The sequence below is a fragment of the Pogona vitticeps genome, chromosome 2 (genome assembly GCF_051106095.1).
Source record: "Pogona vitticeps strain Pit_001003342236 chromosome 2, PviZW2.1, whole genome shotgun sequence".
Classification (NCBI taxonomy): Eukaryota; Metazoa; Chordata; class Lepidosauria; order Squamata; family Agamidae; genus Pogona; species Pogona vitticeps.
Window position 1 is genome coordinate 132473228 of NC_135784.1, and position 27919 is coordinate 132501146.

Here is a 27919-nt window from a genome sequence, read left to right on the forward strand (position 1 = left end):
ACCAAAGACACAAGGATGGGCTGCAGGCTGAGGGAGAACTTGTGCCCCTTATCATGTTGCCTGCTGATGTGGAAGAATGGAAGCAGTCTGCACAGCTTTTGTTTTCAAGGTGGTGGTAATAAACCCACTCTCCTTGTCAAATTACCTATCACATATTGGAAGGCATAGGGCCCAGTGCCATCGCTAGATAAATAGGTGCTGACTGTTTTCTTCTTTCTTGGGCAACGACCCTGAGTGGAGATTGTATACATCAATTTTCTCTCAAGATACCTTTGCTATTCTCAGCTAGTCTGCTGCAGAGTTTCACCCTAGAATAATTCTATTAGTCACTGAAATGGCATCAGTGTTGTACTTACAGAGTATGTTCTTATAAGTGGTTAATATGTAGAAAAATAAGGTAGTTGCTATCAAATTATTGAGCTCTAATAATGTTAATGTCTCTTACAGCCATAATCAAAATGCTAACATGTTATCATGATACTGTTCTATTTCTGTATCGAGCTTGAAGCCTGTGAAGTATTGGATTTCCCTCTGATGAAAATAGAAAGGAATGTGGAGCTTTTTCCCCACAGCCATGAAATGGGCAACTCTTAGATCCAATCTTGTTGTTCCTGCCCTAAAATGTAAATATTTTTTGAACCTTTCTTTGCCTCCTTTAAGGGAAAAAATTGATTCCCTACTTGTCATAATATGAATACTTTAAATTGTAATCCAGCTGCCATACTGGCTATAGATTTACTGTATTTTTTGCTCCATAAGACACACCTGACCTAAGGACGCACCTAATTTTTAGAGGAGGAACACAGGAAAAAAAATATTCTGAAGCAAATAGTGTAATAAAATATTTAATAAACTGTAACAGAATAACATTTGAACCATGTAAAGTGAACTGCAGTCAACAGTGGCATTAAGAACCATTAGCACTGTCATTAACAAATGGAGAGACTTAAAGGTTTGTGTACTCTAGTTTATGTACCATAAATTTGTGTACCATAAATTTAAGTCAAGTACATATAGACCATTATCAGCCAGTGATAAGACCTATACCACACTACAGTACCTATATTTTACATTTCCTTTCATCCACCTCCTCCCCATGCTTATAGAAATGTCTCAATGACAGATGAGATCATTGTGCAACTCTGCCCAGCTACAGCTCAAGCCTATATTGTTAGAAATGGTTTGTCTGATTTGGCACTGCATTGAGAGATCCCTTTTAGTTGTGTGGAGGATAAATAGTGGAATTAAACTATTTAACAGCTGGTTTTCCTTATTTACTTTAGGTTATGCAAAAGAACAGCAACACAGAGCTTAACCTGATCCCATTCACCAGCAGTAGCACATGCTCAGCATAAGACCAAATCTCGGTTTTCTGACATAATTGAACGTTTATAGCATGCAAGGCACAACAGGTTAGGCCACACAAATCCAGGAACAATGTTCTTGGCAAGCCAAAAAGACTCAATACAAACTATAGTAGCTGAAATCAGGAAGCAGGTACTGTAATACAGTTAGAAGTCATGAAAAATTTTGACTTTCTTAATTTTCAAACTACTGTATCAGCAAATGTAGTATGTGCTACAGGCAAGAACTCTGTTCCAAAAACACTAACCAAATAACTATGCCCTGTCTCTGAGACTTCCTGGCCCTGTTCTGATTTAGATACATCAGAGAGATACCACAACCATAAGGACTTGGAAACAACTAAAAGTAAGACTGAATTTTGCTTTCCCATGTATGCAGGGTTAATTTGTGATCAGCAGCCAAGTTTGTGTTCTGGCTCATAAAGCACAGTTAGTTTCCTTGCTGCAACACCCTTTGGAAATACATTCTCTATAAGATGCCCAGAACTAGTTGAAAAGTTTGCAAGTCGAATCCAAATTTCCCATAGAAATGCATTGAAAATTAATTAATGCATTCTTATAAGGGGGAAAAGGTCAGAAACTTTTAAAAAATTAAAAGAAAGTCACTTACCAGGTACTGTAGACTGAGCCTGGCTCTTCACAGTGCCTTGGTAGCCCCCCGAAGAGCCAAAAAAGAACACCAAACAGCTAAAAGCCGGCACCCAGCAGGCAGCCAGCAGCCATTTTGTGCTCTTCTCCTCTTCTTCCCCTTCCCCTCTCCCCACCTAACAGCTGATCGGCACTCCTCTGAAATGCTTCCCAAGCAGCTTTTAAAGCAAAACTAGCAGCTTTTAAAGCAAGTTTGCATGTTTCTACACATGCAGGTTTCAACTCAAATGGAAAACCTTTTCACCCAAGCACTAACCCCAAACAAGCAGCTTTTAAACTAAATTTTACATTTTAAAATGACGATACCAGGCAGTCCCAGGTCTCTCTCCCAGCTCTCTAACTGCGAGGAAGCAGACAAGCAGCCTCTTCACTAACTGAAAGTTTGAATTTCCCGCTTTCCCTGCCTTCCCCGCATATTAGGTATGCTAATATCTGTGCACTGGAGGATTGTGGGAGGAACACCCAGCCCCTGATGGGGGTCCCGCGTGGCACCCCAAAACACCGAGGAGCTCTCTTGGGCTCTGGCCGAACTGGGGCTTTGCAGCCCTGTTCTGAGCAGAAGGTGCAGCCTGGGGGGTCACCATGCTTGGGGGGGCATGGCACAGAAGGGGGTAGGAGATGCAGGGGCCATTTCAATTCATACCTTGCATGGGAGATACCATGATCATTGAAGTGGTTTTCCCAGGGTGAGGCTCAACCATTGCACTTCAGGTGTGCTGATCCCTGTGATTTCCGCAGATGTGGGAAAATCACCTGCCTAAGTGGGGGACTGCATTTGTAGTTTCCCCTGGTCTTTCAAGAATTGCTATTTTCTCTTTGGTCCTTGGCTATTTTCACTGCCCTCTGCCATTTAAATTTTCTGCCATAGGCCTGTTGGCCCTGCTGGTTTTCCAGGCTGGCTCTAGGAGGCAGATCCTGGAAAGCCAGCAGTGCAGATGGCAGAGTGGTGGGGTCCATTGTGATTGCCAGGGCAAGCAGCCAGTTCAGAGGCCTCCCAGCATGGTCATGGGAGGCTTCTGGGTGGTGGTGGCTGAACCCTTTTTTACAGTATTCACTCCATAAGATGCACATACTTTCTCCCCCACTTTTTTTGGGGGGGACTGTGTCTTATGTAGCAAAAAATACGGTAGTTAGACTAAATCCGTCAACAATTACAGTACTTCCTTTGTTGGAATGTGTACTTAAAGGTGAAATCGGAAATAGTGAGACCTCACTAAGGTTGCTTGCTTTTGTTCATTATGTTAGTCCACACTGCCTGCAACACCAAGAAGTATATGCCCCAAGCATACATGCACAGGTGGGATATTTTGACGTATTTCAGATCCCACTCATGCTTCCCCTGCTGTTCTGAAGAACTGAATATAGCAGGGAGGACCAAGCAGAGGCTGATACATGTGGATGATCTGATGAACTGTGGAAACTTGTCCTCCAGGCCAACTTTGACATCAATATAGTTCCTATCACATATTATTAGTACACCAGTAACTTAAGCAATGGAAACAATGATATTAATAATAATTGTTACCACTTCCGATTTCTTACGAGCTGTAGTTATATATACATCTTCTGTTTTTAGATTAAACAGTAATGTTTTAAGGTGTGACTCTTAAAGAAAAGATGGGTGCTTTTAAAGAATTAGTTTAAAAGAAAAGAACACCAATTTACTTTAATTCTAACAACTGTGCATTTCTCTGTGTGGCTTTGCTCTTTCTTCCCTTACTTTACTTTTGTTTCTGTGCGTTGATTGTGTGATAATCAGTAAGATTATGTCAAAAGTGTTTTTTAACATACTGTATGATAGTTTTTATTAACTGAATAATAATGAAATACACTGTTAGAGTTCTTAAGGCAATTCTTACAATTTTCTTCAAAAATTAATGTACAGAAGGACTGAGGATTCTGCGTCTGTCTGTATTCATTTTTCACATACCACAGCTATGATATGTATGCAGGATGTAAGTCTTCTTTCCAGTTAAGAGCTAAGATGCTTGTTGGAGAAGTGTATTTAAGATGTCACTCAGGATTATAACCCAAGCCAACTGTGTTTTCTCCTTAATAAATATATCTAGGGTTGGATTCTTAATCTATGTATAAACCAGATTTTGGTGGATATGGAAATATTTCAAGGATTGGGTTTTAGGGGTTCCCCCCCCCCTCCGATCCAGCTGTGATAAATGTTTGATTATGTGCACTTTTTAAAATCAGTTTTCAAACTTTCTGAATGGGAAGGACAACATGTAGCCCTCCAGATATTGATGTACTGTAGTTCCCATCATCCCACACCATGAGTTCTGTTGGAAGGACTGGTTGGAGTAAAAGAAACCTGGGAGTTAAACAATACCTGGAGGGGCATGTGTTAATTTTTTACACTGCCTTTCTCCTTAAAAAGGCCCAAGGCAGCCTTAAAATTAATATTTGGCTTGACAACTAACCATGTATCCGTCTTTAATACCTATGTTGTGGTGGTGATAAAAAGGAGTTAGAAAGGGATGTGTGATGGGAGAAGTAAATGTTGGGAGATGACTTGTCTCTACTGTAGAAGCTTTGCAGATTAATGTAGCAGATCTGCCCCCTTCCTTCATTATCTAGAAATTGCTGGGAGGAGGGAGCCATAGTTAGTCTGCTGTAGCAAGAACAACAAAGGGTCTAGTGGCACCTTAAAAACTGACAAGTTTTATTTGGTTTAATTTTCAGACTGCAGATTAAATGGACTACAGTCCGTAATAGTTCATGCAGAATAAAATTTAGCCATGAGACTTGTGTTGACCATAGTCTAGGATTAGGTTCAGACTGAAACTAAATTACAACTGGAGAGTATACTGCAAAGAAAGAAGGGCTCAACTAAGTCCAAGAGGGTACCAGCATGGTTAACGAGAGGAGTTAGAGAGGCTTTAAAGGGCAAGGAGGGGTCCTTCCATAAATGGAAATCCTTCCCAAATGAGGAAAATAAAAAGGAAAACAAACTCTGGCGAACCATTTTTTTTTTTTGGCAGCCCCAGCCGTTCCTATGGGGCTTGCAGTGTTTCATTTTTCAATTTATTTTTTGTGGGTATTTTTTTTTCTTCTGGAACGGATTAATTGCGTTCCAATGCATTTCAGTGGGAAATTGTGCTTCAACTTACAGCCATTTCAAGTTACGTCCATCTTCTGGAACGGATTATGGTCGTAAGTCAAGGCACCACTGTAATGCCATTGTACAAAAGCCTGGTAAGGCCGCACCTCAAAAAAGACATCGTGGAAATGGAAAAGGTGCAGAAGAGAACTACTAAAATGATGACTGGGCCGGGGCACCTCCCTCATGAGGAAGGGTTACACTCATTTGGGGCTCTTTAGTCTAGAGAAAAGGCGCCTGAGGGGGGGACATTATTGAGAAGTATAAAATTATGCAGGGATAAAGTGGATAGCGGGAAACTTTTTTTGCCTTTCACACAATACTAGAACCAGGGGACACCCACTCAAATTGAGTGTTGGGACAGTGAGAACAGACAAAAGAAAATATTTCTTTACCCTGTGTGTTGTTAGTCTGTGGAACTCCTTGCCAGAGGATGTGGTGATGGCATCTGGCCTAGACGTCTTTAAAAGGGGATTGAACAGATTTCTAGAGGAAAAGTCCATCACAGATCACAGGACATGATGGGGATGTATAATCTCCAGGCTTGGAAGGAAGGTACCAAAAATGCCAGATGCAGGGGAGGGGTATCAGTTGTCTCTTGTGCTCCCAGAGGCATCTTGTGTGGGGCCACTGTGAGATACAGGAAGCAGGACTAGATGGGTCCTTGGCCTGATCTAACAGGGCTGCTCTTATGTCCTTATGTTCTTAATTGGTAGTTTTCACCCTGACTGTCAGAGGGGTGTCATAAGTTCTTTGCATTACCATTCCAAAAACTAAAGAGATACTCTTCTTTTGCTTCTTTCCTTTGGTGTCTGAATGTATAACCAGAAGAGTAACGGAAGCAAAACATAATGACTTAAGAAGAGCTGTCCCTGATCAGACCAAAAGCCTCTTTAGTCCAGCATGCTGTCTCCACAGTGACCAATCAGACCCCTAATGTCCACAAGCAGGACACGGGAGAAGTAGCACTCTCCCAGCAACTGATTTTTAAAAGGCACGGTGTTCAGATGCTGCAGGCAGTTTCTTTCTTTCTTTTTTTAATTATTTTCTTCAGAACAAAAACAAATGCAAAAGTATTTTCTTCAGAACAAAAACAAATACAATACTTACTACACAATCTAAACTACCGTGCACCCCATACCCACGGGATCCCTTATAACAATACTTTTAATACGATCCTCCTTTCCAAAATTGTATTGATTGTTGTTTCGAGGCTTTCTCTTTTCCTTTCACTAATACAGATTCAACAAATCTACCCCAAATAGCATAAAAATATCTTCTAATTTAATGTCATTTTTGTCTTTCCAAAATCTAGCTATTAATTATTCTAGCATTTGTCATAAAATTGGAAATCAATTCTTTCAAACAATAATCAAGTTTCATCTTATAAAAAAATTGACAACAAAGCAATTTTAGAGTTGAATTCAATATATTTTCCAAATATATCACATATTTCCTTAAAAATCAGTTTCCAAAATTTCTGAACCCATTTATACTCCCACCACATATGATAATACGTGCCAATTTCTTCATCATATTTCCAACAAGCTTTAGAGTAATCTGAGGCAGTTTCAAAACATTATGACTAGTAGCCAAGGTGAGATCCTTTCCCTCTTGTGCTGTCATTAGCACAGATAGCAGAAAAGAGAATTGCTAACTGCTATCCAGAAACAGGTGAAGAGCCATCCAGAACAATTGCTGCAGCATAGCTTCCCATGTTAACAGTTTAGTTCTTTCTGTTGGAAGAGGAGGAGGAAAAGGAAAGATACATGGTCCTTTTTTCATATCCTCAAGGGTATGTTCAGGTTAGCTATATCTGCTTTACCAGCAGTCATCCAGGTAGAGGTGGAATCAAAACGGTGGCTCAGGAACTGAGCCAGTTATTTAGTACATTTCATAGACCATGCGCGGGGATCACCATACAAATCTATACAGCTCAGTTTTAATGTAGTTTAGACCTTTAAAATGTTGCTGTTAAACCAGTGTTTCCCAAACTGTGCGCCACACCACCATGGATCACTGCCAAACCCAGCTAGGGACACTACAGAATCCTTGGAAATGCTACTCAGACTGAGCCCCCCCTCCCCTGTTCTATCCCCACCCACCCAAAGTATCATATTGGGGAAACTGCAGCCAGTGGCCAGTAAAACTGAAAAGGTTTGGGAACCACTGTACTAAACAGTTGGGAGTTGGAGCCCATTGCTAATCATTCTGCAAATCACCCATAAACTTGCCAGTAGGACCAGACTTACCTTCTGAGTAAAGAGCACTTTCTTTTGGAGGAAAGAAAAAGAAGTTGTATTTAGCTATTTAATTATGAATAACTAGTTTTGTTCTGAAGTCGAGATGTTACAAGATGTTATCTGAAGTCTCAGATGATGATGATGATGGTGATTATTATTATTATTATTATTAGTATTAGTATTAGTATTAGTATTATTACTGTATTATTACTGTATTATTATGCCTCTCACATAGGCACAGTGGGGAATTGAACTCCCAACCTCTTGCTCCGCAGCCAGAGACCTAAGCACTGTTCATAGTTTGTAAATCAGTATTCTTTATCTAATGGGATGTTTTGCCAAAGCCATAAGGAACACTTTTGGGATCTTTAATGAATGTGGCAAAGAAAATGGCAAATGGACTAACCGGAGAATCGCTGCCAGTTACAACCAGTGATGTGATTTTACAGAGTGCTTACTATGCTGATGCCAAGACGAGAGCAAAACCGTGGGGTGGGGTGGCAGTTATATACAGTACTGCATTCTAACAGGTACATGAATTGCATTTGTCTGTTACAGGTAAATTGTCAGACATCAAGTCAACATGGTCCTCTGGCCCAATTTCTCACACTCAAGCCTCTCTGTCCCATGAACTGTGGAAGGTACCCAGAAACACTACTGCTCCTACAAGACCACCGCCAGGCTTAACAAACACCAAGCCATCATCTACCTGGGGTGCCAGCCCTCTCGGTTGGACCAGCTCTTACTCCTCTGGTACGTCTGACTTCTATTTTTTTCCCCTCAGTGCAACTGCATGCTGTTTATATCTCTTTGTGTTAAATGTTTTTGAGGTATGAGATGTGCAGAGTTCAAAGGGCAAGTGGAATGCATCAGATAGGAGGAGCATTCATAGGTTGAAGGATTCATTCAGTCGGCCAGTCATTACAATTAATTCCAGAACGTAATAACTTTTCTGAGCAACACATACATCTTCATGTGCTGGGGGTATGTGTGTCTGCGCTTGATCGTTCAGGCCACAGTGCAGTAGGGATTGAAGAGCTGAGAGGAAATCCCATTACACTCAATAAGACTTACTTCACAGTAGGTATGCTTAGGATGGTACTGTTAGAAAGGCAGATAAATCTGCCCTGCAATAAAATGTGTTATCAAGTATTTCTGTTCCAGACTTCAGGCAATGACTTATTTTATCCTTTCAGCTATTTCATTCCATTGTGTTCCCATTTTCCCCCTTCTTAACAATCAGTCAATATTTCACAGCCACAAAGTATCTTCAGCCCGGGATGTGTATGGTATCTTTCCTCTTTCTGTCTCTCTCTTTCTCTCTTTTTTTTCTTTCATTTTTTTTAATGAACATGCTTGGGACTTGTATAAACCCCCAGCTCTGTGAGAGTCTCCCTCCTCCGCATAGATGTGCCATTTTGGCTATACAGTGATGCCTCACTTAGCGACGTTAATCTGTGCAGGAAAAAACATTGCTAAGCGATTTCATCGCTAAACGGAATTAAAAAGCCCATAGAAACGCATTAAAATGCCATTAATGCGTTCCTACGGGCTTCAAAACTAACCTTAAGCAAAAATCCTCCATAGGGGCAGCCATTTTCGGTGCCTCTAAAGTGAGGACACACAGCGGGTGGCCATTTTGTTTACCCGGCGGCCATTTTGAAACTGCCGATCAGCTGGCCAAAAATGGGGGCTTTGCGATGATCGCTTCCCCGCGATCATCGCAAAATGAATTTTCCTCATAGGGACCATCGCTAAGCGATCGCTTTTGCAATCGCTTAAGCTCCGTCGCTAAGCGATTTGGTCACTCAATGGAGGGATCGCTAAGCGAGGCACCACTGTATAAGTATTATAACTTAGAGAGTTGGAGTTCACTGCTGATATATGCAAGTGACAAGCATAGCAAAATATTCCACTGGTTGGAGTCTTCCTGTTCAGGAGTCAAAATGCTTCATTTTTCCTTCTTCCTGATATTCTGTTTCTTTCCAGTAGTTAGCCACTTATAAATAAAATTCTGTATCCCTCCCCCAGGTGTGCTTGGTCCTTACTGGTCCATTAAAGGGGCCATTTTTAAAACCTTTTAAAAACACTTCTGCAAGTTTTGGAATGCTTCCAAACTATGGATAATTTGTTCTTTTGCTTCAATAGTGGTGTTTTGTCTCTGTAAAGACAATTATTTGGAGAAACTGAATTTGCTAATTGTATATATGATTCTGGTTTGTTTGGTTTGGTTTTGTTAATGTCCTATCCATGATTGCAAGTAAGTGAAAGTGCTAATTGATTCAGCAAAATGCTGGCTCCCCCTCACTCCCCCCACACCTAGGTTGTTGTCTTTTTATTTTGGGGGAAACCCTGTGCAATTGTAGTTTGTGCACTAAGAAGTGTTTTCCTAATATAGCAATTTCTTTATATTTAAGAAGATACAAGGGTGCTGTGCTCAAGATTCAGGCTGTAATGTTGGGAGGGGTATACAGTTAAAAATAGAATTAAGGATATAGGTTGATTGTGCTATATGTGGGAGGTGAATATTCTAATCTTCTGTAATTAATTTTTAAAACATAGCAAAAAGGCATATTAGATTATCAGTTTTTGTGATGATCAGGACCTGTTTTGCTTTTGATATTCTGCACAGTCCTAGTGCAGAATGTGTTGTTCTTCATGGGTGTTACTTGTAGTCCAAAATGGATTGGCAGGATTATTACAAAACAGCTTACTGTGGCACTAAGTACAGGTGATGTATATAATATTGTCAGCCTTACAGAGTAAAAAGAGATCAGGTTCCTGTCCTGAGAAGCTGGTAATCCCTAAATTGGGCAAACCAATCAGGAAGTAGAAAGAAGTGGAGGCAGAACAATAACACCACATATGCATTAGCCCAGTGATTCCCAACCTTGAGTCCCCCAGACATTCTTCAACTGCAACTCCCAGAAGCCTTCACCACTAGCTGTGCTGGCAAGGGCTTCTGAGAATTGCAGTCCAAAAAGGTTGGGAATCACTGCATTAGGCCATAGAGTAGATGGCACATCTTCTTTCTATTAAAGTCCATAACAGTTGAAGTGGCTGTGTGCACACTGCTAAAGGGTATGCCAGGCATATTTGGGGCAGTGTGTGTGTGCCATACTAGTTGTTCGTTTCTTCTGTCAGTTGACATGGATAAAAATGGAGAGAACATAGGGCATCTTCTCCACAGAAGGTAACATCTTCTACTTGTCATTGGGGTCAGTATTTCCCATGGTTTTGGCGTAGATCTCAAACACCAGATTCTCAAACACCAGATTGAGAACAGACATTCCCAGTTAAAATGCACTTTAAAGAACTAATTGCAAAATAACTGAATATGGACATGGGAGAGCAACTTATTTAGCAAATAAGCATGGGGAAAGAAGAGGAGAAATAAAAATCACCTCTCAGGATTTCAGAGATTCAAGTACACCTTGAGAGATTGATCAGTGAGCTAGGAAACTAGGAGGAAGTAGGAGGTCGTGTTAGATAGTTATTGAAATGCAGCTTTAGGGAGGGTAGAGTCTTTACATTTGGCTTTAGGATTTTTTCCCTCCAGTACTAGTAAAAAAATCTTTCCACTGATCAATTGTACTCCCAAATTTTAATTCTTAAATGGATTTCAGCCTGTAACAGCACTCAACAGAATCTTTTAGAAAGACAGGGTGGATGATGGCAAGTTTTTGTGGCATAGTTCTGAACATTAAGGCAAAAAAGAGATTTTCAGGGGCATTTTTGTTGTTTAGACGTTAAGTCGTGTCTGACTCTTCGTGACCCCATGGACCAGAGCATGCCAGTCCCTTTTGTCTTCCACTGCCTCCCGGAGTTGGGTCAAATTCATGTTGGTATCTTTGATTACACTGTTTCAGGGGCATACCTTGTCTAATAGCTGATAAATGTGAAAAGGTCATTTGTGTCTGGGGCTTATAATTTATCTTCAGGTATGAGTCTGGATAATAGCTTCATCCATTTTGGATATTATATGTTTGATTTTAATATGATCTATTATTATTTGTTTTATATTTCAGTGCAATGGAAGGGTTTCTTCCAAAAAAAAAAAAAGAGCGAGAGAGAGAATGTCATAGTAATTATAGAAGCAAGTGTTCAGATGAACTCCTCTATCACCCCTTTTTGAAAAAAAGCATTTGTCATTTGGTTGTTGTGGGTTTTCCTGGCTGTTTGGCTTTCCTAAGGTTTTTCTTCCTAACGTTTCACCAGTCTCTGTGGCTGGCATCTTCAGAGGACAGGAGTCAGAACCCAGAGCATAGACAGTTCTGTCCTCCGAAAATGCCGGCCACAGAGACTGGTAAAACGTTGGGAAGAAAAACCTTAAGAACATGGCCAAACAGCCTGGAAAACCCACAACAACTATCGGATCCGGGCCATGAAAGCCTTCGAGAATACATTTGTCATTTGCTTTTTATGAGCTCCACCTGGTGGACATATAATGACAGTTTCAGCTACAGCTTGAGTGCAATAGACTATCCGACCTTAGAAATCATATGGCTTCTTGTACATTCCATTAGTGTGCCAGGCACTGCAGTTTGGCCTCACAGAATCCAACAGATGCCAAAAATGGCGCTTGGTTTGCTAATATCTTTAATCAAAACCCTATATTGTAATGGTCTTAAGGTGATTCACTTATAAAAGTTAAATCATTTGTATTAATCCAGCCTATCTGTCTGTCTGTCTGTCTGTCTGTCTGTCTGTCTGTCTGTCTGTCTGTCTGTCTGTCTGTCTGTCTAATCTAATCTAATCTAATCTAATCTAATCTAATCTAATCTAATCATCTATCTATTTATTTAATATCCCGCCTGTCTGGTCAATTATGACCACTCTAGGCGGCTTACAACATAAAATACACATAAAATAAATATTAAAAGGATTATTACATAATAAATAAATTCAGCAAGATGGAAGGCGAGCAATAGGAGAAGAGAGAAAAGGAAAACATCAGGAATTAACTGGAGGGAAGGCCTGCCGAAACATCCACGTTTTTAGTTGATTTTTAAAATACCCAGCGAGGGGGCCGCGCAAATCTCCAGAGGTAGGGTGTTCCAGAGGCGAGGAGCCACCGCCGAGAAGGCCCAGTTTCTTGTTTTTTCCTTCCGGGCCTCCCTCGGCGTTAGGCTCCTCAGCCTCACCTCCTGACTCGCACGAGTGACATGGGTAGAACTTGGTGGGAGTAGGCGTTCCTCCAAGTATCAAGGCCCTAAACCGTTTAGGGCTTTGTATGTAAGCATCAAAACTTTAAGTCAGCGTGGAAACAAATGGGCAGCCAGTGCAGCACAGCCAGAATAGAAGAAATATGATGGAATTTTCTCGCTCCAGTAAGGAGTCTGGCCGCCGCATTCTGCACCACTTGGAGTTTCCGTGTCAACCTCAAATGTAGCCCCACTTATAGCACATTGCAGTGGTCTAATCTGGAGATTACAAGCGCATGAACCAAGATAGTGAGTGCCCCCGTATCGAAATAGAGTTGCAGCCGGGCTATCCGCCAAAGATGGGAAAAGGCGGAACGGACCACCGACGCCACCTGAGTTTCCATGGTGAGCGCCGGGTCCAGACACACACACACACACACACACACACACACACACACACACACACACACACACACACACACAGAGGAGGGTTTGGTCCATTATTTCTGCCCCTCTAGGAATGACAGCAATATTTGTATATAGCAGCAAGTAAGAATAAGGATTCTTCATAGCCCACTGTTCTACAGTACAGCTTTAAGAACAGGTACTTATGAAGAAAGACTAGCAGGCTTTGAATAAACCATTGACCATGAGAATATTGAGACAACAATCTAATTAAAAATTCCTATAACATGCATATTTGTCATGTTCATGACGAATAGGGATGTTATACTCTTATATTATATTTGATCATTTGTTTGGACTTCCCTTAATATTTCCCTTCTTTATACTGTAGGCTCAGCCTGGAGTACGGACAGCTCAGGAAGAACAAGCAGCTGGCTAGTCCTCCGTAACCTCACACCCCAGGTAAGCAAAGCTTGTGGATGAAATAAGGAATGTCCTGTGGTCTAACTGTGTTGGCAGGAAGGGACACTTGGCCCTTGCTTCAAAATCCTTCCATTGTGTCCATAGCCTACATTAACTAGGACAACTATTGCAGCCTCCTGTCGCATACAGTTGCCTGTTGATGCCAGTTTTAGGATCATTGTCTTTAATGACTGATTTGCTTGAGATTTTTTTAGGGCGTTTGCTATTTACAGACATCGCACTTAGGCAATATGTTAGCAGGAATTAAATTTAAGCCCTTATACCATGCTTTACATTGTTTAGATATACAGTGGTGCCTCGCTTAATGGGCGCCCCGTTTAACGTCAAAATTGCATAGCAATGAAGATTTTGCAATCACTTTTGCGATGGTCTGAAAAGTGTTTTTTTTTTCACTTTGCGATGATCGGTTCTCTGTTTCGCTTACCGATTATCGCAAAGTGATGATTTCCCCCAGCTGATCGTTGGTTCCAAAATGGCCGCCGAGTAAAAAAAATGGCTGCCCACTGTGTTTAGGGACAGATTCCTTGCTTACCGGGCAGCGAAAATGGCCGCTATATGGAGGATCTTCGCTTAAAGGTCAGTTTTAAGCCCATAGGAACGCATTGAGGGGATTTCAATGCATTCCTATGGGCTTTTTAAAATCGCATAGCAGCTATTTTTGCTGCACAGATTAACATCGCTATGCGAGGCACCACTGTAATAGTAAATCCTAATTCACTTTTTAATTGGATCGTTGCATCATACATCGTATAGAATAGACACAAGCAACGGACATAAACTGATTGAGTTTTTAGTTAAAAATGATGGGATGAACAACCAACCAACTCTCATTTAGGACTGTTCATGTCTAGATCACTAATGATAGTAATGGAGCCAAAGCCACAAGTTTTGCTTTTCAGTAGTGTAGGTAGTGGCATGCATATTACAGTATCCCTCTGCTGCCTGTGGATAGTAGATGGGAGCACAAAATCAGGTACATAAGATGTTCACACATCCAATTTGGAGTACCCTCTAACTCTCTGGAGTTGTAAAATGCGTGAGAATCAGAAGTACAGTGCCTTCACCTGTTCACCTGCTTGTAGGAGGGATGCACAAGTTTCCTCTTCATGCTTTTCATCTTATATGCATAGTTAAAGCTAACATGAGGTGAACATCCAAATCATCCCCTAGTATTCAAAGGCTAGCTATCTGACTATTACAGTGTTACAACACAGTGAGTTTTTAGTGGCAGTATGTTTAGGAAAGCAAATTTCAGAGAAATAATTCATTTTAGACAACTCTCTGACACTTGCCATCTAGGTCAGATGCTGTCATAGGCATCCTTCAGTCTTGAGAGACTATGGTGACATGCTCTGAATCGAGGAGTGTCCTCTCCAGAGCATGAAGCCCGGGTAAGGTAGTATGGAGGATAGGCTGTTACCCAAGCAGCAGATCCCCCCCTCCACATTGCTGAAATGGTCCAATGGAAAGGCAAGAGCCAATACAACTGGTTCCAGCAATGTCGCAGGAGTTGGCAGAATGACACATGCTGCCTTCGGGACTCCAGCTCCGGATTTTGCCTCTAGGTTAACTCCTGAAGCCTTTGCCATCGGTGGATATAGCCACAAGGCAGTGGAGGTTTGAAATCAGAGTTTTCCTTCTCCTAGATGGGCTGCCTTCCATGGCTGACGAGCCCCACCTACCCAGCCTGTTCTTTCATAGAGCGGAAGTATGATCCGACCCTTAGAACTTTCCTGCGTCCCAGATGTATGCAAATCGAATTGGCTTTCCTATTTACTATATTATGGCCAGAGATAGAATCAGAGAATTTGAGAATTTCAAATTCTCTGATTCTGGGACACGCTCCTTCAAAGCAGAAAGCCCCACACCCCCGGTCCCACCCACCAGGCCATGCGGTGGGGGAGACCCAAAGAAAGCCTAGAAAAAAACTCCTCAGCAACATGTCCATGCAAACATACCTGGCCTTCAGCCTCAGCACAGCTTCCTAGGGAAAAGGGCCCAGGGTCCTGGGACACGCTCATTGAAAGCAGAAAGCCCCACCACCCCAGGCCATGCGGTGGGGGAGACCCAAAGAAAGCCCAGATGCTGTACCCTGAGACAAATTCATTCTTCCTTTTAATGATTAAATAAATCCTAACAGTTAAAGCTTTCAGACTTAATGGCAACATCCTTGGTGCAGGCTTGCCGAGACAGGTTATCATAGAGAAGGAAACAGATCCTAGATTCCCTCCTACACTCAACCTCCAGAGGGGAATGTACTTAAATGCATGATGCACTGGGTAAAGGTTGGCTACTACATCTGTGTTATAGTAATGCTTTCTGAACAAAGCCTATAAAATCTGCCTGCTGAAATGAAATATAATATGCATATCCCACCTGTTGGCTGTTCCATCTGTGATAGAATAAGCTGTTCTTGCATTAAGGTAAATCAAAATCTAATGAGCATTTTAATATTTCATTGAGGATCCTGTTTTGATTTTCTGGTTAAAATGTTCCCTACCTTTAATGAAGGGAATAATGACAGGCATCAGGAAAAGATAGAATATGGCAATCTAATGTTTTCTTCTTTGTTCTCTAATTAGATTGATGGTTCAACACTGCGTACGCTATGCTTGCAACATGGTCCTCTTATTACATTCCATCTGAATCTGACTCAAGGGAATGCTGTGGTCCGTTACAGTTCCAAGGAAGAAGCAGCGAAGGCCCAGAAGTCTCTGCACATGTATGCAATCTATTCCATCTTGGCTGTGGTTCAGTATTAGTTCTAGATCCTTACACTCATATGTCTATAATGATTGTGTGGGAGTTGAAATAGGAGAACTAGATAACGAAATACAGAGAAACAATCACCTTCATGATACAGGGCATGCCTAGAACAACTGGAAAGTTCAAAATGAGGTACATTTGTTCCCACTGAGTAAATACATGTAGCATAAGTGGAACCTAATACCTCCTCCTTTCATTCGTTTTGGGCTGGTATTGCAGTATTTCTAGAACTTTCTGGATCTTTATTGTATCTTTTATAGCTTTTTGTCATTTGTAGCTTTGACAAGCAATCCATCAACATCCTCATCTAGCTCATTTATGAAAAATGTGAAATAGCACAGGGCCTGGGAAGAAGCCCTGAGGCCCTTTACTCAAAATCTTTCTGGTACCTAATAATTAATTCATTATTTTTCCATCAATTCTAGAATTTTGTTGACTATTAGTCTCAGACTAATTAGTCTCCTAACCATTTCCTGGATTCATTTGTTTCTCCTTCTCAAAGATGGAGGTAACAGTTGCCCGTCTCCAATCTTTTTAGCACTTTATATGTTCTTAAGAATTTTTTTGAGATTACAGACAGTAATTCTGAAATAATTTCCACATGTTCTTTTGGAATACTCCATTCTCTGGTCCACGAGATGACTCACATTAAGTTATGTGCTCTTCAGGCATCTTCTTACCCATAGTCAGCTGCAAGCTCCTTCATATATCATTTGTTTCCCTTGTTTCATGGAGAAGACAGTTCCCCTTGCAGAAAGTATATGAGGCAAAGGAGTTGAGTAGAGTAGTTTCACCTTCTCTTCATCATCTGTCAGCAGTTCATATGCTTACCTAAGCAGTGAAGACCTTCCTCTCTTTCTTGCTCTTAACATAACCTAAACAGCCTTTTTGTTGTCCCTCTGTTCATTCTTTCTTGTTATCCCTTTCATTCATTCTGAGCCTTCACCTTCCTCACACCATCCTTTAAGATTCCTCTGTACCCCTCCTTGTCTGTACATATGTCTGTACCATCTTGCCTTCTCCTGTGTATTCATATTCTTAATACCCAACTCAGAGGTCTTTGTCACTTCCTCTCCAAGGATTAGTTTAAACCAGTCTCAATCCAGGTTACAAGACTTCTGCCATAAACATTCTTTTCAGTCTGCATAGAGAGTAGTAGTTTAAAAACCAATTAAAAACGTGGATGTATAGGCAGGCCTTCCCCTCCAGTTAATTCCTGACCTCTTTCCTTCCTTTTTCTCTTTATTTGATTTATTTTGTATTTTTCCCATCTTGCAGAATCATTTGATTAATTAATTGTTATAAATTTTTCTTAAACTTGTTATGTTTTTATGTTGTAAGCCGCCTAGAGTGGTCGAAATGACTAGATAGGCGGGGTATAAATTAAATTAAATTAAATTAAATTAAATTAAATTTAAATAAATAAATAAATAAATAAATTAATTAATTAATTAATTAATTAATTAATTAATTAATTAATTAATTAATTAATTAATTAATTAATTTCTGGAGCTACATAGCTGAGAATATCCCACCAATATGGCCAATCTCTGCTCTCTGCATATTCTGTTTTCAGCATTATTCTTTCCCTAGGAATGCCCTAACCTTCAACAGAAAGCACTAAAGAACATGTCCCCACCCCACCCCGCCCATTCCCTTTATTACCCAGGGCATCATACTCTTTGTAAATCTGTTCATTTCTTCTGAGAGTAAGCTTTTCACCCGTGGGTTGTTAGTATAAATTGATAATCTATTGGGGTCATGTCTTGAATGCATCTCCAGGAGATGAACCAACCATCTAAGATGACACATGTACCGTATTTTTCCATATATAACATGACACTTTTTCCTGAAATAATTAGAGGAAAAATTGAAGTTCATTTTATACACGGTAGGAGGAGCGCTTTGATCCCTTCTTTCCCTCCCCACTTTTTGAGAGGGGAAAAGCAGCTTTTTGCAAAGAAAGTAGAGGGGGAAAGCACTTTGATCCCTGCCTTCCCCCTCCTCTTTCTTGCAAAGGAAAAATTTTGGGTTAGAAAGGGGAGTGTCTTATACATGGAAAAAAATATGGTAATATGAATATTGCTGCCTCCATCCCTTTCAGTAGAGCATTTCCAACCACACATGTCAGTTCCTCCTGATCAAATTCCTTCTTTGGCTAAGACAGGTATTCAGATATAAAAATGTACAGTATTAGGATTTTGACAAGCAACTATGAGTGTAAACAGGCCATAGAATGAAGGTTCGCATATCAGGTACTTGAGTATTTAGACCAATTAAAATCAGCAACTGTTTTGCAGGCATCCACACACTTCTCTATTGCACAGCATTTCCCCATTCCCTTTTAAAACAACAACAAAATAATAATAATATTGCTGTTAAAACAGATTATGGAACATAAATAGGTGCATACTTCTGTCCTTGCATGCATCTGAACATCCAAAGAGCTTCATGATTAAGTAGCTCATAACTGAATCTTAACATTCTGCACAAAGAGTGAACAGTTATATGTACCGGTATATGAGTAATTGTATAGTAAGACAAAATGGGTAAGAGTTCCTTTGTTGGATTTTCACAGCATGATATTAAATTACTGTGGAAATAGCTTTGGACAGGACTTCTGCTCTAACCTCACTGAAGAGTATGTCAGTGGTTTCCATTTGAGCATCTCTATGTCTTTCCCTCTGCTTTTAGGTGCGTTTTGGGGAACACTACCATCTTGGCCGAGTTTGCTGGAGAAGAGGAAGTGAACCGTTTTTTAGCACAAGGCCAGCCACTGCCCCCCACCTCCAGTTGGCAGTCCAACACTGGAACCACTCAGACCCGTTTGGGCTCTACAAGCAACTCACACGGCATGGTGCGCAACGATGCAGGCCACTGGAATCCCCCTTGCCTAGGTGGGAAAGGGAGCAGCGATCTCCTCTGGGGTGGGGTCCCTCAGTACTCGAGCAGCCTTTGGGGTCCACCCAGTGCCGATGACGGCAGGGTGATTGGAAGCCCAACGCCTTTGAATACTCTGCTCCCAGGTGACCTTCTCAGCGGGGAGTCCATCTAGGACACCAGAAAAACAAAACGGAAGTAACAATCATCAGCACTAAAGAAAAAAAAGTAATGGTAACCCTTTCCAGTCCAGGGCATCGCGAAGAATCCAGCTTTAATAGATCAGACTGGCAGCCCTTTTTTTAGTACCTCTGTCCAATATTGACTACGAAAATCTGCTGAAGTCCTTGTGAACTGTTAGTGCAACAGTATGGGCTCCATTTATTTGGTCAGTGTCACGTGCTAATGATAGGTTTTATGTGAGGTTTATTTTCCAATGGCTTTTTAATTTTTGTTTTTATGTTTGTATGGTGTTTTTAAAAACGTATAAAAGCTGCTTAGACTAGTTCTATCATGAAGGGCACTTTTCAGAATTTGGGCTGGAAAGGGTTATTTTATCAACTTTGGGAGTTGGGGGGAGGGAAGGGGGGAATGTGAGAAAGCCTATTTAAAAAAAACGAGCCTGTGATAATTATGCACATTACCAGAGGCGGATCCATTAATCAGTAGGGGCTGGCGTCTGACCAGCCCGTCAGCAGCATCAGGGGAACAAATCTTAGCGCCCCTCAGCTGTACAGCTTGGATTGAGAGGTGGGGTGGAATAACCACATCCACTGCTCCCGTGGGTCTTGCCTATGCACATTAACACTTGTTTCATTACTTTTTGTGTCATTGTTTTTTTAATCCCCCCATAGTTTTAAAAAAAACATTTTTAAAAATACACATACACATATCAAACATGCAACTATACTTGAATCCAGCAGGCCAATAACAAAATGTGAACACTTTCTATTATGACACTTCCAGGTTGGCATCAGAAGACAAATGAACAGGCTCTAGGATTATTCTTTTTTAAGTTCTTTCTTATATGTATGCTTTGGGGAAAAGATGGATCGATGTGTGAATGTATGAGTGTGTGTGTATGGGTGCCAGTTGTACAACTTAACGAATTGTGTGATTTTCTCTTTTCTTTTTGTTTTCCTTCTTGGTATATGCTTTTGATTTGCTCATTGGTCAAATGTTTAATTGTTATTAGCTTCTAACTTTGCACTGAGTGTCCGCAGCCCTTCTTGTAGCTAATCCTTGTTTTAAAAAAATGAAAAAAAAAAAAACCTGATAGGAGGGGCTGGCGACAATTCATGTGTAAATGTTTACTCAAGGACTCTTACCGCATTAAAAAAAAAACTTACAGTGTGTATCTCTGGAGAATAATATGTATATCTACCTTTAGCAGCTTTTTATTGTGGACTAATGCAAGGAAATAATTACCGGAGTATTGCACCATTTTTTTTCCATTCGGAATATAAAGTTTTAAAAAGGAAAAAAAAAACTCTTGTTGAACTGTGGCCATAAATACTTGTAAAGAGTGGATGGTTCCCTGCAAGCCGGAACAGAAACAAGCACTTGGACATAGGTTTTGACTGCTTTTGGAGGAGCCTACAGTTTCAGCTCCCACCTGTTTACAGACCTTTTTTTTCCTCCTTCAAACTTTAAAATAAAAAAGGAATTGAAAAAAAGAAAAAAAATAGACTTCCATCATAAAGAAACCTATTTTCAGAATGAAGATATGCTACTTCAGAGCTCTGGGATTGAACAGTGTTTGTTGTTGTTATTGTTGTTATTGTTGTTTATCCTTTTCTTTGGCCATTGCTGGTGTACTCTTTTTTGTTGTTGTTGTTTTCCTCCTCTTCGTCAAGAGTGGCGAAAAATATTGTGATCACTATCTTGCACATGGTGGAAGATGTCTCAGGAAAGCCGGGTTTCCCGAGGAGCAACTCCACACCATTTCATGTATTTTTTAAACCCAACTCCTAGCACTGAAGATATTATTAAAAAACAAAATGAAAAAAAAATTAAAAAGACAGTAAGAGAAGAAGAAAAATACCTAATCTAATGTGTAGCAGTTACATATTTACCAAATAATGGACTCAAAAGAAATAGATGTTTGAAGAGTGCTTTATATATTAAAAATTGCTTTATGTTTAAAAATGATCAATGTTTTTTGATTGTTTTGAAAGGAAGAAAGACAATGGAATAACATACCCTTTTCGTATGTTTTTAAAAATTATATGAACATTGTGCTCCCTGCCTGCTTGGATCAGGAAACTTGTGCATTACATTTTGTTTTGTTTTGTTGACGATTAGCTTTTTAATGGTTTTGTCCAATTAAAAAGGGTCCTGCAAGATTGCAAATCAACAAAAGCTGGTTTTCTAGAGGATCATGAACTATGCACAGATTGGGTTCCAGACTTGTGTTTTCTCAAGTTTTCATAGTGTATTTAGCTGAATACCCTTTTCTCAGAGTGATTGCATCTCATTCTCATTATGCGCACTCTACATATGTATTGTGTATATATATATCTCTCTCTTAATACACACACACAAGCAAACACATTATATTTATATATAAAATACATATGTGCCTATGTGCGGATTGAAATAGTCAAAACAGTTTTCCATGCTAAAGTTTAGTAATGAGTTGTAGAAAAAGAACTCCCGATCATTTAAAATTGGGGATGGACATTTAAAGAAAAAAAATCCTGTTGATTTTTTATTTTACTTTATTTTTTTGCCTTTCATTTTGAATTCAAGATGTCTGTAACTCTGAGATGAAAAGATTTAAAAAGTTTGTGGCTTTTAATGTTATTTCTCCTCATAGAATGTGATTGTTAAAAACATGCACCAGAAGTTGCTTTCAAGAGTACGAAGATTCTTTGAAACTTAATAAACTGCAGTTTTTCTTGGCTGTTAAAATGGCATCTGTATTTTTCTTTTGTACAGAGATGACTGTTAACAGGTAAACTACCTAGTTTGGTTCACCATCTTTGTGGAGGGTGTTTTGAAGACATTCACTACATGTTACATGTGCAATCAGCAAATATCTGATGTGATTAAAATTTCACCTACTCTGTGTACATGATTTGCTTCACGTGATATATTCCAGTTATAGATTGTTGACTTGCTGCTTGCCATTGTTTTGCTATCGATCTTGATTGCTGCTCTTCTCATCTTTTAACAGAACCATTAAGATAAGAATGGATTTTGTATGCAAAGGTTATTGCATCTTTGTTAAAATGCTGTGGTGTTTTTTGTTTTTTTAACAGTGCTGGCAAAGCCTTTTATCACTGCTGAAAATGTGATATAATGTAGAGACAGAATTTAGACTACACAAGCAACTCCATTTCATCAGGCTCCTCGTCATCATTCGTATTTCTTCAGCAAAATTCTACCATTTGAAACCATTCAGCATGTGGAATTAAGACCATGCAAGAAAAAAAGTGGCTAATAAAACAACATATTCCTGTTTATGAACAATTTTAAAGGGAAATTAATATTTCCCTGGTTTTTCTCTTCTTTGTATTACGATCCTTATAAGACCACTCTTTCCCTTGCTTCTACTTTAATTATAGTCAAAATTATGCCTGTTTGATGTAATGGCTTCAAATAGAAATTCTGGGTAAGAGAGACAGTCTTTGGTTTGTGTGGTGCTCGACTGCTTATTTGAACACAGTTGAAAACTACACTTGCAGGAATCTTTCATTGTCCTAAAAATAAGATTATTATACAAGTTGGCAGGATTACCTTTGACAAATGTTGTTAGAAGCCATCCAACTAGGTAGAGCTAAGGAACATCAGAAACATTCTTGAAAGGTGTAAAGATTACAGACGTTTTGAAAGCAGTTATGTGGTCTCGACCAATGAGATTTTTGAAGCATTAACACCTTGACATACATGCTTAAAGTGATGCTTCTTTTGGTCAGACAGTACATTGTCTTTGTTGCTGGCATGACAACCCACTATCCAGTAAGTCAGCTTATTATTAGTCAGCCTTCTGTGTATTCACAGAGAGCACAAAGGAGGACAAGTTTCTTATCTATAACTATATAATTCTCAAATGGTCCTCTGAATTTACACATTCCTCCTGTCCTCCCCTCCTTCTGCCATGCCTAGCAACAAGTTATTTGGAACTACATAGCAGATGGAATAGGTTTGAGGAGGATCCATTAACAGTTGAAGCCTAGAGACTGGGGAAAGAAGGCTTGAGGCTAAACATTCTGGAACATCCGAAGGCTCCTGCATAGGTGCAGGAAGACCCTGATGTGGGAAATCACAGAAAACTACTCAAAATACTATAGTTACAGGTAAGTAACCTGTCTTGATTGGCCTGATAGTAGGCTTCCTAATACCCAAGGGCTTTACTTATGAGCAAGTATGAATTTATTTTCCTTTCAGCAGCTAAGTGCAGTTTGCAGGACTCTAGGGCCATTTTATATTACATGCTGTCAAGTCGGAACTGACTTCTAGCAACTTTTAAGAGGGCTTTCAAGGTAAGTGAACTATTTAAGGAGTGATTTTACCAGTTCTACATCCCCAGTTTCTATGGCTGAGTGGGGATTTGAACTCTTAAGTCCTAATCTGTCACTCTATCCATAATACCACACTGGGTATCTCTGGGCTATCTAAAGTACACCTAATGTACTGGGATACCTAACCACACTGTAACAGCAACTGATTCATCTATATTGAAACAACTGCTAAGCTTTTTTCAAGCTTTCTGAACTGCCTACTGTTTAGTCACCAGCGTGCTAGTTGAATTACCCTCTTCTCTCTGCTACCAGCACAGAGTTATTCTTGCCAGAATGGAGAAAAGATTTTCCTTTCAGGATCTACCCCACCCCCAGGCTGTCTTCACTGTATTCTGTTGTATACGTACATTTATTGATAACTAAGAGTTTTCAGAGTTTTTATGTCAGCTGCTGGAAGGTTTGCATGAAAAGTAGATAGTTTATCACAAATGCTAAATGTATGAAAAATAAACACATATACTAAATTGCATGCACCCCACTGTCACATTTAAAAAGTCCCCACTATCTGCAGACACAGATATATACAGTACACACACCCAATATCCACAAGTTTTTGTGGCATGCAAATTTAGGAACTTCAGATACTTTTAGACATCATTCCAGCCATCATTGTATGTGTAGGATGCCTACATGTATGTGATTCTATGCTACCACTGTTTCAGATATTTTGAGCATCTCATTTGAATTGGGCTTGGGGATGTATCTAGATGGGTGCTAACCTAGTGGTAGTTATTTAGGATGGTTTAAGAATATGGCCCAGTAAGCTTTTGTAATCTGTAAGTAGCAGCCCTTGTTTGAAAGTCTAGTATATTGCAGGGAGGCATTGTGGTCTTGGGATTCTCATGTGAGCAAAGGCTACAAATATTCTACAAAGTAAGCTAGTGGGTGTTTAGTAAAATGAGAGCTAGTCTTTAGCAAAAACAAAACAAAACCCCAAAGCCCTTAAAAGGCACATTATCTCCATCCATTGAAGTTGAGCAACACTTTTTTTTAAAGCCATTCTTAATGTGTGGTGACTAAAGGATGATTATCAACTGCAACTCCCACTGGCCCTAACTCGGACCGGGCAGTGGTAAGGAACACTTTGACTGGAAACCCAGCACTTTTGGGAGGGCCATACTTTACTCACCCATCATAATCTTTGGATTGTCACTACTATAAATTGAGTACCTAACAAGTTTAAGAAATATACTGTACAGTAGTGCCCTTCTTGTAATTATTGGCACATGCCATCAAGTCCCCTCCAATTTACAGAGAACCAATGAATTAGCAATCTCCACAATGGTCTGTCCTCGACAGCCCTGCCCAGCTCTTGTAAATTCAGGGCCATGGTGTTCTTTAGGGAAGTGGTCCCCAGCCTTTTTGACACCAAGGACTGGTTTAGTTGACCATTCTCCCAGGGAGTAGCCGGGTACTTGTTATGCAGTAGGTTGTTGGAGGATAGCTTTGAATCGAGCCCATAAAGGAAATGGCGAGCAGGAGCAGGAGGTGAGCGGCAGTTGGAGCTCCACCTCCTGTCAAATCAGCAGCAGTATTAGAACCTAATAGGGGCACACTGAGAGGAGGCAGAGCTTTGCTCACCACTCACCTCCTCCTCGCCACTCATCTGTCCCAGTGGTGGTCTGCAGCCTGGGGGTTGGGGACCCCTGCTTTAGGGAGTCAGGCCATCTTGTATTTGGAAATTGGCTGGATAGCTTACTGAGTTGGAACACCATGATGCAGAACAAGGTTTGGTGGTTCAATGCCCTATCATGCCTCCTGGAAGAAGAACCCACTGTGTGGCCTTGGGCAAGGCACATATTCAGATCAGCCCTATAAGAAGATAGTGGTAAACCACGTCTTGAGTGCCTTTATATATAGGAAACTCTCAGAATTCACTTGACAGTATGTGAATATTATCATTGAAGTAACAATGTCCCGGGTTTGAGATCTAGGTACAAAACACACCCATTTTCATACAGTCCGTTTATAAGATATTTTTAAGGTACTGTATGTGGAATGGGTGCCAAAGTCATGTGTCTAGGTGGCCTAAAATGCATAACATTTCATATCCCATGTTGTGCAGGAGACATGTATGGATCTGAATTTGCAGGTATTTCCAGTGTTCAGAAGGCCTTGGGTTATCTTTGTAACTCATGAACTACCCAAAGTCTGTGTCACATTGTCTAGCAACTCATCCTAGGACTATGCACCCTAAAAATTGGCTGCATAGTTGCTCTTTTCCTCAAACTTCCTTCACCTTCCTGTGCATTTCTCTTTCTCAGTCCATTGCTTTTCTCTGCTACATATGCCTTACTCTGCCTCTAATACCTGCTTCCCAGTTCTTGGGCTGCCCCCAAAGTTAAGACTCAAAGGGCTTTTGCGAGGTTTGCATCTTAGCCAAAAGCACACCATCCTCTTCTCTCAAAGAGCGTGCAGTTCAATTCTTCTGACAGCTTAGTTCACTGCGGAACTAACTAGATTTAGTTAGGCATCCTTCAGTCTCGAAAGACTATGGTAACGTGCTCTGTATGGAGGATTTGGAACAGCGTCTAGTGTGGCTGAGGAGGCCAATTCGAGAGTGACAATCCCTTCCACACTGAAGACAAATCCAATCTGTCCCCTGTCCAGCTCCCTGGTTTTGCTGCTTTTGTGACTTCCTCTTTGCCTCAGCCTGCTGGGCAAGGGTTGCTTCAAATTGGGAGAGGCCGTGATGCAGTGCCTGCCTCCAGGCTGAACGCGCAGATGTCAGGGTTTCCCATCTGTTGAGGTCTATTCCTAAGGCCTTCAGATCCCGCTTGCAGATATCTTTGTATCGCAGCTGTGGTCTCCCTCTGGGGTGCTTTCCCTGCACTAATTCTCCATACAGGAGATCCTTCGGAATCCGACCATCAGCCATTCTCACGACGTGCCCAAACCAACGTAGACGTCGCTGTTTCAGTAATGTATTCATGCTGAAAATTCCAGCTCGTTCTAGGACTACTCTGTTTGGGACTTTGTCCTGCCAGGTGATACCAAAAATCCATCGGAGGCAACGCATATGGAACGTGTTCAGCTTCCTCTCCTGCCATGCACAAAGGGTCCAGGACTGCAGTACAGGAGTGTGCTCAGGACACAGGCTCTATAGATCTGGATCTTTGTGTTGTCAGCTTCTTATTGAGCCATACTCTCTTTGTGAGTCTAGAGAACATGGTGGCTGCTTTGCCAATGCGTTTATCCAACTCGACATCCAGAGAGAGGGTGTCAGAGATGGTTGGTCCAAGGTACACAAAGTAATGAACAACCTCCAATTCTTGTGTAGAGATGGTAATAGAAGGAGGTGAGTCCACGCCCTGGCCCATGACTTGTGTTTTCTTCAGGCTGATTGTTAGTCCAAAGTCTTGGCAGGCCTTGCTGAAACAATTCATGAGTTCTTGGAGGTCTTCAGCAGAGTGGGCAACAATGGCTGCATCATCTGCGAAGAGGAAGTCCCGCATGCATTTCAGTTGGACTTTGGTCTTCGCTCTCAATCTAGAGAGATTGAAGAGCTTTCCGTCTGATCTAGTCCGGAGATAGACAACTTCTGTTGCAGTTCCAAAAGCATGCTTCAGCATGACAGCAAAAAAGATCCCAAAACGTGTTGGTGTGAGGACACAGCCCTGTTTCACTCCGCTTCGGATGTCAAAGGGGTCTGATATTGAGCTGTCAAAAACTACAGTGCCTTTCATTCCCTCATGGAAAGATGATGTTAAGGAGACGAGGTGGACATCCAATCTTGGGAAGTATTTTGAAAAGGCCATCCCTGCTAACGAGATCAAATGCTTTTGTAAGGTCTATGAAGGCCACTAGGAGTGGCTGTTGTTGTTCCCTGCATTTCTCCTGCAGCTGTCGGAGGGAGAATACCATGTCAGTGGCGGATCTATTAGCTCGAAAACCGCACTGTGATTCTGGATAGACTCTGTCTGCAAGCACCTGGAGCCTCTTCAGCACAACACGGGCAAGCAATTTCCCTACAACGCTAAAAAGAGAGATGCCACGGTAGTTATTGCAGTCGCCCCTGTCTCCTTTGTTCTTGTACAATGTGACGATGTTCGCATCCTTCATGTCCTGTGGTACTCCACCTTCCCTCCAGCAGAGACAAAAGACTTCATACAGTTCGGTGGTAATGATCTTATGGTAATGATCGTAAGTCGAGCATTTCAGCACTTCAGCAGGGATGTTATCCTTTTTAGGTGCCTTGCCGGAGGCGAGGGAGTCCAAGGCCGCTTTTATTTCTGCTATGGTTGGATCGCTGTCCAGCTCTTCCAAGACAGGCAGGCGCTCAATGTTATTTAATGCTTCTTCGGTTACTACATTCTCTCTGGAATATAGCTCAGAGTAGTGCTGTACC

General features: G+C 40.9%; 1 protein-coding gene and 1 pseudogene across 26 annotated transcripts in view; both read left to right on the top strand.

Moving 5' to 3' along the window:
• The window catches only part of TNRC6C (trinucleotide repeat containing adaptor 6C), a 599421-nt gene extending 576902 nt beyond the window's left edge, over positions 1-22519 (top strand). For 17 of the 26 annotated variants that reach the window (XM_078385967.1, XM_078385971.1, XM_072990450.2 and 14 more), the window contains 5 exons: positions 1663-1710; positions 7926-8120; positions 13308-13378; positions 15982-16121; positions 18860-21958. In XM_078385967.1, the coding sequence (XP_078242093.1) occupies positions 1663-1710; positions 7926-8120; positions 13308-13378; positions 15982-16121; positions 18860-19220 (815 nt within the window). In that variant the 3' untranslated portion in view covers positions 19221-21958. Of the gene's footprint in view, positions 1-1662; positions 1711-7925; positions 8121-13307; positions 13379-15981; positions 16122-18859; positions 21959-22308 lie in introns of those variants that run through there. The other 9 variants (XM_078385970.1, XM_078385973.1, XM_072990453.2 and 6 more) reach the window with 2 other exon arrangements.
• LOC140705157 (U1 spliceosomal RNA) lies at positions 2648-2802 on the top strand (annotated as a pseudogene).
• Positions 22520-27919: the final 5400 nt, after the last annotated feature.